A 12739-nucleotide genomic window follows, 5' to 3' on the forward strand; every position below is an offset into this window, starting at 1 on the left:
TGTTTTGTTAGGAATTGTACTTTATTGCGCGAGGAGGATCTAAAAAATCAGGCAGGAAGCTTTACAATCGGATTGTCAATATGAAGCAAAAGACGGCTAAACGAAAGTGGAAAGAAGAGGAACACTTAAACGAGAGCCAGAGTAATTCACTTTCATCGACTGACGTCATTACCAAGGAGGCGAAGGAAGCAGCTGTGTGGCTCCAACAAAACGAAAAGCCTTGGTCTGCCACACTTGATAAGTGGACCTATTCATTTCCGCTGCGAAAATCGATGCTAAGAAAGTCCGACCAGCAAACAACACTTTTTCAGGAATACCACCATTATAATGACGAATTCGGCTACCAACTAGTAAGTACAATTTGCTCCTATAAATATCACAATATAACGGAAATATTCACAAAATGTTTTGTCCTTCTCAACCTACCTACATATACAAAGCCGGATAACCGGAACTTTGGGGTGATTCAAATATGACGTCCAGCTTTTTTTGGGATATCTAGACCCCCCTTAGACCTCCCCCCTCTGTAACGCTTTTTAGTATTACCTAGTATGTGTAGTGTCACAAAACCTTAGATCCTGGATCCCCTCCCCCTAAAACCTGTGACATAATTGTTGAACGACCCCTTTGTCAAATTCTCGGTCAAATTGTATAAATACTGCTTTCGTTAACGGTCCGTATTTGGGGGCTAACTGTAACCCATATACGAAATAATACTACTATGTTCTGCTTATTAGATACTATATATTCGCACCTGTTCGCACAGCATTTTATTAAAACTATGTACCGACAAAAGAAATGCTATCGTTCAAAGCCAAATGATATGTTAATCCCGTGATACGAACATAAATAGTGTTTAAATAATTATTTATGCCGGTTCCATTCAACAGTTCACACATATGTGCATTTTTCCTCGCACCTATGCTATAAAACATTGTTTCAAGTTTTGACATCATCATTAAATTTGACAGTCAAACAACAAAATATACCTATTTAACAAAATAAAACTTCTGAGACGAAAAATATTAAATTCAACGAGTTAGTTTTATTCTAAATAATTTTGGAGCAGTTCAGTGTTTATAAATTCCAGTATCCCTACTTGTTAAACATAAATCCAGGTGGAGGCTGTTGTTCCTGTTCTAAGTTATAAACAGTAGAACGATAGGTAAGTTCAATTATGTTTTGTGTTTCGATTAGTATCCTTTGCTGATACATAAATAGTTTGGCTGTCTTCTTCAAGACATCACTTCATTCTATATTCATTAAAAATGTAGCTCAATCTGAATCAATATTCCCACAGATTGAACGGATAGCACCATGTACGCTGCTGGGAAGTGACGGAAGAAAACATCTTACTTCCCTGATGCATATCTCGTGATTGCAGAATTCGATCCAGTGAAAAATGTATTCTCCTGCGAAAGCATGCAATGTTTGCAAGAAAGACACACGTACGTAAACAAAGTGTTGCACAAGCTACTCTTGATTTCCAATTCATTTTCAAAGTTTGAAATGCAAGGAAGGAATCAGGTCTTGTGTTATTGATGTATTGAGAAAGAGATCTAAATTTGGAACATCAAGGAAAATGAGGCTATATAACATCTATAAGAAGCATACACATATTATCAGGTTGTCGCTGTCTTCGAATGATCATCGATTGACGACGAATCCTACTTAATATTTATGTTAAAAGTCCTATGTGCGGCTATGTCCCTATGTGCGTTTGTGTTGCATTTAACATATTTCCCTTGGCAAACGTATCCTTTGTGTGGGGTTCTATGGTAAACGTTTCAGTCCAGTCCAAATGAACTTAATGCATCTATAAAAGTTGTCCACTACTGGTCTGTGCCTGAGAGTTTGTGCTAATGGTGCTGACAAAAATAGCGAAACAACAACAGAAATATGATTTGACAGAACATTTGTTTGATGCAGTAATGTTACTAAATCAATTTATGAAATTATTGAAATATATGTTTAAGGCAGTGGGTGTATGAGTGAAAAAGTTAGTATGTATTTTTATTGGGAATGAATATATAAATCAATATTGGAACAAATTCAGCGTGAGTAAGCCCTAGATTTTGGGGCACTGCAAAAAGTGTGTATGGTGAGGGCAGGAGAAACGTTGTAAAAAAATTCCATGGACATCAGTAGTTACGTAACTGAATCACATCTTTTTATTAGCATTACATCCCCTATTAGGACATTTCCCGCCTCACACCATACTATTTCCACATTTATTAAATAGCAGCTTACCAAGTTGAATTATCATTTTTGCATCCGTATATCATGAGGCTAACACGATGATACTATCATGCCCAATGAAGTTGAGAAAAAATCTTAGACCAAACCGGGGATCGAATCCAGCCACCAGCAGCATGTTCTTGCTTTATTGCCTTTATCGCACTGCCAAGGAAGGCTCCAAGTAAATAACAAGTTACGTAATCAATGATGTCTACTACTTAACATTGTTCCCAATAGTGATATGTTTCCCTTTCTTATATACTTAGATGTATTAAGCAGTTTTTTTTTCTTTCCAGGTCGACATTGATTTTCACTTGTTAAGCATTGGTAACAGGGAAGGCTGGAAGAAGTGGGAGTTATTACTTCCTAAAATTATCAAGTATATTGATAGGCCATACAAGGAAGAGCCCTCGAAATCTGCGTTGAAACTTCTGAAGTCATCTAACGTGAGTCAGTGTACGTATTATTTTATTTCTTATTGAATGAAAATATTTGTCTTAAAGCTAGGCCAGGCCAGTAGCATTGCGAGCAAAGACGTAAGATTTCCAATCCAAAGATATCGAGTTCGATTCTCGGTCCGCTCTAGAATATTTAATTGAATATTTTTCGCGTTACTATATCAACATATTGCCGCAAAGCTCTTATAAGGTCAACGCTTTTTTCGCTCTAGTCAACCCAAATTTGACCAAAATGTCACTTAGGGAAGATCCATTAATTACGTAACGCAAAAATTAGGTATTTTAGACCCATCCTCCGTCTATGTCACACTTATAGTATGAAACATCTGAAAACTTTGTATGGATCGTCAAGCTTCGCTCAACCGCCCCTCCCCACTCTAAGCGTTACGTTATTTGTGGACTCTCCCTTACACCCCTCTGCTTCTAATCCCCTCAATTGTCTTGAGTATTATTCAATCATGTGATGTCAAAAACGAAAATGCTACCTGTATCAGCAGCGTAATATCTTATTGGGAATAGGTATAAGATGTTTTAGTTACCAGATAAAGATTGTCGATGTCCGGAACATCTTTTGCTGGCGAGGATAGGGGAGCTAAATGTCAAAGAAGGAAAATCCATACGATTTGACAGCTTGGTACCCAACATGTTCCGGGCAACAGAACAAAGGGAACCGAAGCGGCAATCTTCATCTAGTAACTAAAATATCTTTTGAATAGGTACACAATTGTAAATTTACGGAAACGATTTTTTTTCTACTGGCAGCAATGTTTGCATACGTAGGTATATTAAAAAATTTCAATTCATTGAAGTGCTTGTTACCCGTTGCGAAGTAGAAACAACATTTGTTCGTTGATTGATATGATTTTTTATAATCTTTTTTCTCATGACAGACGTCCTCGGTGCATTTAGCATCCATGTAGCAATGTTTGGTTCCAAGACACCTCTTTTGGCACTGAATGGTGTTTTCGAAATTTCCCCCAAGGGGCCATACGCAAAGTACGTAACGCGTTTAGGGGGAGGGGTGGTTTCGAGAAGCGTGACTATCCTTAAATTTTTTTAGAGAATTAATACAAAAAGCGTGACGTGGGGGGGGGTCGAAAATTACCATTTTACGTGACGTACTTTTTGGATTGCCCCAAGACTGCGTAACATGAGACATTGACATGACATGAGAAATCATTTGCATTATCCATAGTGAAAACTAGATATACGAACATTGATATCAACTTCCTGTGTATCAAGTGATATAGCTTGTTCAGACGGCACATTAGAAATCTTTTAGTAGGGAAGATCCATAAAGTACGTCACGCAAAAATTGGCGATTTTCAACCCCCCCTCCCCCCTTCGTCACACTTTTTGTATTAAACCTCTAAATTTTTTGTATGAGTCGTCACGCTGCTCGTAACCCCCTTCCCCCTAGGAGCGTGACGTACTTTGTGGATGGCCCCAAACTGCGTAGTGGGTATTCTCAGTTGTGGGATGCGAAGCCAATAAACGAAGGAAATATAAATCCATAACCAAAGGTAGTCAACCACAGGTACGGAAGAAAGGCTGTCGTTATTTAGGTATAAACAATATATGGTATATATGCATATAAGTCGTAGTTTTTAGTAATCCGTTCACATTCAAAAACTGGATTGCAGAAAAACAGTCTTTCGTTTACATTTGAAAATTGTGTAGTGGAAATTTCAAAAGTGAGGTTGTATATTTCTTTTATTTGTATTAACAAGATTAGTCCTACGCTGGCTTATTTCGACGCTTGTACAATTTATTTTTCAACATTTTCTGGTGAGTTATAACAAAACTATTATTCACAATTAAACGGTTCGTGAATCAGAGATAATATTATTCATTTTCCCTTCTTTAAATTTATAAGTGACAATTCAATAATTTTGGGCATTAGACTTTGTATATTAGAACCTGAGAAATTTGATTTGTTTGTGCATGCAAATGTCTAGCTCATGATGGCCAGGGATTGAACTTATTATTTCATTATAATTTAGTATTCAACCAATAACTTATTCCAGAGGCAGTATTCCGAATAGTGTTGTATGGCGGACTTCTAGCGCTATTTCCCCTCTACAACTTTGTCTTAGGGTACATTGCTCTATGTCTCATATTTACATCGTTAAACGCTAGTATCACTTAATATACTAAATGATAATAAGTGTTATTATCATTTAGTATGTTGAATGATACTAGCGTCTCACGCTGTAAATATCAGACGTAGAGCAATGAACCCTTAGGCAAAATTGTAGAGGGGAAATAGTGCTAAAAGTCCGCCATACAACATTTTTCGGAATTCCACTTCTGGAATGAGTTATTTGCTAAATACTAAATGATAATGAAATGATAAGTTCAATCCCTGATGATGGCACTCATCCTTAACTGAGTTGCTCGCAACAGGTTTATTAAACGGGGAAACTATGTCCCATAGTTTCCGATTGAATAGTTCCCTAGACCCGTTACCGAAGTGACAATTTTTTTGTTGGTAGATTTAAAAATCTTTTACTTTCTACTGAAAATCACTAACTGTTTTTCTTAATTAACCAACGTTCGTTGTGCGTATATTTTAATGTCAATTAATTTTTTTTTCGCTTGCAGGTCAACAAATCTGTTGTGTACTGCTTCTGTTGAACAACCATCTAAGACCAACAAAAGTAACACGAACATTCAAACCATCGGTCTTATTTGCACAAGAGGAGATCATTTCATTTGCAGAGACGGATGAGCAATAAGTCTACGAAAAAGTGCACAAACATTGCATAAACAACATTTGATCATGTTTATTAAACAGAATGTATATGACAACAATATTGTTGAAAACGTTTGCACAGCAACGTTTATACAAATTCAGATGAGCATCGAATGTAGTTGCCCTGATTGTAGTTTAAGAATCGTTGAATAATGAATTCTGAAACAATCTGCCTTCGATAGTCAATCCGTGCGCGCATCCGTTGCCCATCACTGTGAAAACAGCAACAACAAACAGTTTCGATCTGAAATTATGCTTTTTAGTATAATTTTATGATATTAAGCAAAAACAAGCTTTATACTATTCGAAGGATTTGGTACAGCTTTGAGTTTTGCGAATGTCGCTGCATTTTCCACTGTTTTTTGTTGTACTTGTAGCATCCTACACAACAATCAGTGTTTTTCACTAACCACTGATATGATATGTACCACTCTTTTCGAACTTTTAGAAAGATTTGTCAACAATGATGAATCAACAGCAATTATGTTGTGTTGAACAACATTTAAAAGAACATCATTATAATTAACAGTTATCATACAGTAAACTTATTTCACAACAAATGAAACAAATATCTCCCGTAGTGACGTAAAACTGATACAAAGAGAAGCAATTAAACTTAATTCTGGCATAGTAACTGAAATTGAAAAACTTCTTCCTTACATGAATGCAAATGATCCTCAAACAGAATTCGAATTTCAAAGTTATCTGTCAAAATTAAAAAATCCTTTTCAATTGATTGATACTGAATATAAATTTTTGAAATATTTAGAAGAAAATAATATTTTTCGTATGCCACAAATAATAACAATTGTGAATGATGCAGTTGTAACACATGATGAATCGGATTTGGACGTCCAAGAAAAAAGTCATTTGGTAGTTATGGATATTGAATTTCAACTCAAATCCGTTTTCAGTTGCCCGAGTGTTTTAGACATTACAATGAAACGAATTAGTGCATATCAAAATTCCGAATTCATAACCAGTTTAGTAAATGGAAGCAATTGGAAGAAAATTCAGGAGAAGTATCCAGACGAGGTTCTTATACCTATTTCACTGTATGCAGATGAGTTCGAAATTAATGATAACCTCAGCTCACATAACAAAAGGCACGTTGTTTGTGGTGTCTACTATTCAATCCCAGTTTTGCCCGAAGAATTTAAATCTAAATTGTGCAACATTTTTGTTGCAGCAATGATTAAGAAAGTAGATTTAACTGAAAAAGGATTTAATATGCTTTTTAAATACGTAGTGGAAGTATTCAAAGATATTGAAGAACGAAGTACTATTCTTAATGTCGATGGTATCGACAAGAATGTGAGGTTTGTCACAGTTTTACTACAGGGCGACAACCTTGGCATACACCAATTACTACAATTTTCGTCATTCAATGCAAACTTCTATTGTCGCTTTTGTAAAGAACACGTGAACAATGTCAGCATGATACAGAGGGACATCAAGATCATATGTGAACTGTTCAATGCTACAACATAGATGTTAGTCTGCAAAAACCTCCGAAACAGGTTTGAAGGATGAAACAGTTTTAACCTACTACCCTCATTTCATGCTGTTGAAAATTTGTGTGTTGATCCAATGCATGATTTTTACTGTAGTGGTGTATGCACGTTTGGATTTACTGCTATTTTAAATCACTGTATATACAAAAGACGGTATGTTTCTTTAAGAGAGTTCAATGTAGCAAAACATGTTTTCAGTAAAACAGCACTAGATAGTTCTTTAAAACGTATGCCAGACATTACTGATATGTACATAGCAAGAAAAAAGGAACGAACAGTAGTAATTAGAACGACAGTTAGTGAGATGAAAGCATTCTCGCACTTTTTTATGCTAATTATGGGTCCATTTGTACCACAAAACGATCCTGTTTGGCAGTACTGTAAGATTCTCGTAAAGTTGACTGAAAAAATGTTATCGCGAACCTTCTCTTCGAAGGATATTGATGAGTTCAATGAACTTAGTAAAACTCATCATACTCTGTATCAAGAATTATTTGATGAACACCTTAAACCCAAGCACCATTTTGTTTGTCATTACGGCACAGTTATAAAAGCAAGCGGAAATGTTGTGCATATGATGAATTTTAGGAATGAAGCTAAACATAAAGGATTCAAAGAGTATGCACACATTATGTCATCGCGTAAGAATGTTTGCTTCACGTTGTGTATGAAAGCTGCCCTGCAGTTCACGAATGACTTGCATACTAAGGCATTTTTCAATTCAACTTTGGTCGGGAAAACCTCCGTCTGTGATCTTGTATCACAAATGTATTTCAAAAAATTATCACTACCTTTGCCATTTGAAATTAAACAAGTTAGAACTGCTCAGGAAATCAGTATTAAAGGATGCGCATACAAGATTGAGACGTTTGTTACTAGAACGGAGCTAGAAACCATTAATTTATACGAAATAGTTGATCTGCTAATAACAACAAAGAACGAATTATTCATAATAGGTCGGCTATGGGAAATAGGAGGATTTGATGAACATTTTTTGGCTTATTCTGTATCGGATGTAACAGATGCATTCCATGTTCTTGGTATAGATGAAATCGACGGGCCTCCAATTATGGTTTACAATGTTAACAATCGACAACTATTTCGAAAAAAATCTGATTTTTATATTGCCTGAAAACAAAAGGATTTCATGAAGAGAAATAAACTGTAATTTGACTTGAAGAATTCAAAACAATTTTAATATGTTCCTTTATAACTCTTGTGTTTTATGATTTTATGTTCGCAAAATCCTAGATCAGATAATATAGCATAGTGCAATAAAGATGGAATATAATTAGGAAGTTTTTTGTATTTCTTGGAAGTTCGATAAAATTTGCATTTACATCACATAACCACTCATGTTATGAACGATTGAATTTATTTTATCGAACTTTTAAGAACCGTTAAGACTATTATTTATAATCGCATTTTTAGTAAAAAATAACATTCATTTTATAATACCAATTGAGACGACTAGCGAAGTTGTATATTTCTCGGAATCCGTACATCCGTACCTAGCTTAACTAGTGGTGTGATAATCCAATTTGTCACAGCGTTATATAACGCAACACTATATAGTGAAGATGGGTTAAACGTACAGATTCCGAGAAAAATCCAACTTCGCTTGTCGCCCATATTCAGTTTTCAACTTGATCGAGAATATTGAATTACATTTAAACGTTTCATAACATCTATTTGTTTTATTTTTCGTTTTATAAGTATATTTAATAATGATTATCAACCAACTTTATATGGTACATAGAAGATAATCATAAAGTATATGTGCTCTACTAATAAAAGTGTCTTGTTATGAGTAATACAGTTTTTATAAAACCCACACATAAAATGTATTGTTATGAAGCAATTGCAAAAATCTATATCGCTCACACATAAACATGATATGGACTTTTTCCTCAGTGTATCATTAGTTTAACCCGACCAACCATTTCTTCAATTTTCTTTAAAATTCTTCATTTAGATCTTTAAAGGTTTTCATATTAACCGTCGATAGCGATCGATGCCATTCCACGAAGAATTTTAAATTAGTCAAAAGTCAAAACACGGAAAATTGTTATCGATCTTTTCCAAAATATCGATATCAGTTGATACCGCCAAAAAGACATATTTTTTCACACTTCTACTTTATCGACCTGTCAAAATTATCAACAAAAACAAAAAATTGGTTCTTCAGAGGTTCACTTTTACATTTTTTCTATTAATTTGTTTAATCGGGAATCGAACCTGAAGTGATGATGTTATAAAGAGAACCCAGAGAACTTAACCATTAGCCCACAATGAAGTGATGACTGTAAGTAGCTAAATTGCATTAACATTCTAAGCCTTGAAATTTTCATTCGAATATCACGTGCATATAGAGAAATTATTTTCCACTTTACACCATTTTTATATTCATCTTATTTACTTAAATGCAAACATATAAAACGTCAACTGCGGTTAATTTTCATAATGGATCTGTATTATGGCTTTTATAATTGAAACACGAATGTCGTTCCAGTCAACATTCGTTCAAATCATTTTTCAGAAAATTTCTTAATCTTCATTTCTGGGATATAAACAAACCGCAAAATGTCCATCGATGTTTTGGTATGAAACGATATGCATCGTTGAACTAAAAAGTGGTGAAGGTGCAGCGATGTTTAACAGTACAATTCGTTGTCAAAATGTATCATAACGTTGAGATCGTACTTCATCAGAAGTCTGATAACATTTCATGAATATTCATATCGTTATTGCAATTTATTTAGTGGTAAAGATGTAGCGATGTTCATATTCGAAATACTTTGTCAAAGTATATCATTGCGTTGATATCATACTTTACATGAACTGTGATAACGATTCATTAAGATTTATATCATTTTTGTGAACAATTTAGTGTAAAGAAATACAGATAAAATCATTCAATTTTAGATAAATAACTTTGAAGGAGTTTGACGAATGGTTGGCCGGGAATGTTTCATAAATCATATATAATAATATAGTGATATTTTGAACGGTGATATATGTGCTATAGATAATAAGATTGCTATAATTAGCTATGAAAATAAATGAAAAAGCAAAACATCGTTTTGAATATTTGTCGTGAATCAAAATTCTCATTACTGTCAGCGTAGCACTAACTTAGAATTCGGAAGTCGGGACTTCCGAACCGAACTTTCTTCCGAAGTATTATCTGTCAAACTAATTGATGCGTTGTTTGGCGCATCTTTAGGCGTATCCAGCGCACTGTACTTCTGAAGTTGGGAAAGTTGTCTGTATCTGGAGAAAAATCCAACTTCGATATCGAGTATTTTGCGCTCGGTAATGGCGGCGTGAGTACCATACAGTTTGACGTTCAAGAGGTAGAAAACATTGGAACTCATCTAGTTTGCTCTGGATAACAAAAAAATCAGAGAACAACAAACGTCAACCACCATGAACGAAAACAAGGATTCCCGTTTGGATTAAATTTTAGCTGAATGACTTTTATAATTACCCACATTTCTTTCCATTTCAGGCATACAATAGGAAAAACAAGAACCGCCTTATGAACGACTCCTGTATATTTCACACGAGATTTTTTTTCTCGAATCACCAGTGGGTTTGAATGCTTATTTTTGTGTTAATTCAATATTATTCTCTTCTTCAGTTTCTTATCGTATCTTATCGTAGTTTCATATCGTAATGAAATGGTTTTTTTTTGTTATTTTAAATTCTTGCTTTCTATGGAAAATAGGCATATTGGGCATAATTTGTACTAATTCTACGTCTGCGGGTTTCGGATCAAGGTGAAATTATCATACCACACGTTTAAATTACACGGTCGTCACACGCGTGGAAAGTCGAGAATTCTCGAGTGACCCGAGACGTATAATGAACACAATTATTCTCTGTAAAACCGGAATCATCGTCTTTCATAGTTAGTTTTTCCCATCGTTAAGCCTTATTTCGAAAGTGGATCGAAGTGTAAAATGCCACTGCGCTATACTGCCGCTAACCGCAAGTCGAGCACATCTGTATATGGACCTCCATACAGATGTGCTCGACTTGCGGTTAGCGGCAGTATACATTATCGTTCATATATTTGGAATCCTGTACAGATAAAGGCAAGAACAGAGGGAAAGCAAATAATTGTTATTGTATGAATTGTCTTCTTTTGTGACTTGAAGATGTTCATAAGGATATTCTAACAATTCAACGGCTGATTATTTTCAAACTATGGAGCTCAATCATATTAAGATGCAGGCGTAATCGCATGTCTAGAGCCCCACACTATTTCACCCACAATATGCATATATTTTATAGGGGTCGTTCATAAAGCGGTCCTTGATTGTCCTATTTTATGCTTGAAACGAAAAGAAATGTAGGTAATTATAAAAGTCATTTCCCGACCAACCATTTCTTCAATTTTCTTTAAAATTCTTCATTTAGATCTTTAAAGGTTTTCATATTAACCGTCGATAGCGATCGATGCCATTCCACGAAGAATTTTAAATTAGTCAAAAGTCAAAACACGGAAAATTGTTATCGATCTTTTCCAAAATATCGATATCAGTTGATACCGCCAAAAAGACATATTTTTTCACACTTCTACTTTATCGACCTGTCAAAATTATCAACAAAAACAAAAAATTGATTCTTCAGAGGTTCACTTTTACATTTTTTCTATTAATTTGTTTAATCGGGAATCGAACCTGAAGTGATGATGTTATAAAGAGAACCCAGAGAACTTAACCATTAGCCCACAATGAAGTGATGACTGTAAGTAGCTAAATTGCATTAACATTCTAAGCCTTGAAATTTTCATTCGAATATCACGTGCATATAGAGAAATTATTTTCCACTTTACACCATTTTTATATTCATCTTATTTACTTAAATGCAAACATATAAAACGTCAACTGCGGTTAATTTTCATAATGGATCTGTATTATGGCTTTTATAATTGAAACACGAATGTCGTTCCAGTCAACATTCGTTCAAATCATTTTTCAGAAAATTTCTTAATCTTCATTTCTGGGATATAAACAAACCGCAAAATGTCCATCGATGTTTTGGTATGAAACGATATGCATCGTTGAACTAAAAAGTGGTGAAGGTGCAGCGATGTTTAACAGTACAATTCGTTGTCAAAATGTATCATAACGTTGAGATCGTACTTCATCAGAAGTCTGATAACATTTCATGAATATTCATATCGTTATTGCAATTTATTTAGTGGTAAAGATGTAGCGATGTTCATATTCGAAATACTTTGTCAAAGTATATCATTGCGTTGATATCATACTTTACATGAACTGTGATAACGATTCATTAAGATTTATATCATTTTTGTGAACAATTTAGTGTAAAGAAATACAGATAAAATCATTCAATTTTAGATAAATAACTTTGAAGGAGTTTGACGAATGGTTGGCCGGGTTAGCTAAAATCAAATCCAAGCGGTAATCCTTGCTGTTGTTCATGTTGGTTGACGTTTGTTGTTCTCTGATTTTTTTATTATCCAGAGCAAACTAGGGTAAAATGCCCAGTAGTGGACTCCCTAGTAGCGGAATTTAGCTCTTCCTGTCATACGGAGTAGAAAATTTCAACATATCAATTCTGCTTGATATCTAATACCAAGTTCTGCATCTCCTCTTCACGATACGTACATAAAACACTCAAATACACGACGTTATTCGTTGAAATTAACATTTTAAAGTCTGACTGAATTCGCCCTATAGTAGACCCCCTGGGGGTCCATAATAGGAAATTGCTTCCCTATAGTCGACACTTCATTT

The 12739-nt window shown here is 34.7% G+C and overlaps 1 protein-coding gene across 2 annotated transcripts; it reads left to right on the forward strand.

Moving 5' to 3' along the window:
• Window positions 1–60: 60 nt before the first annotated feature.
• Window positions 61–6861, forward strand: LOC134208237 (uncharacterized). 2 transcript variants are annotated; one of them, XR_009978564.1, is made up of 4 exons: window positions 1029–1165; window positions 1301–1448; window positions 2535–2694; window positions 5301–6861. XR_009978564.1 is itself a non-coding variant. In XM_062684274.1 (3 exons), exons 1-3 carry the CDS (start codon window positions 81–83, stop codon window positions 5432–5434), a joined length of 564 nt encoding a protein of 187 aa, XP_062540258.1. In that variant the 5' UTR covers window positions 61–80; the 3' UTR covers window positions 5435–6861. The 2 variants fall into 2 exon arrangements, 1 of the variants encoding a protein (XP_062540258.1); XM_062684274.1 differs by lacking the exons at window positions 1029–1165; window positions 1301–1448 and adding an exon at window positions 61–350.
• Window positions 6862–12739: the final 5878 nt, after the last annotated feature.

This window comes from Armigeres subalbatus, chromosome 1 (genome assembly GCF_024139115.2).
Source record: "Armigeres subalbatus isolate Guangzhou_Male chromosome 1, GZ_Asu_2, whole genome shotgun sequence".
NCBI lineage: Eukaryota > Metazoa > Arthropoda > Insecta > Diptera > Culicidae > Armigeres > Armigeres subalbatus.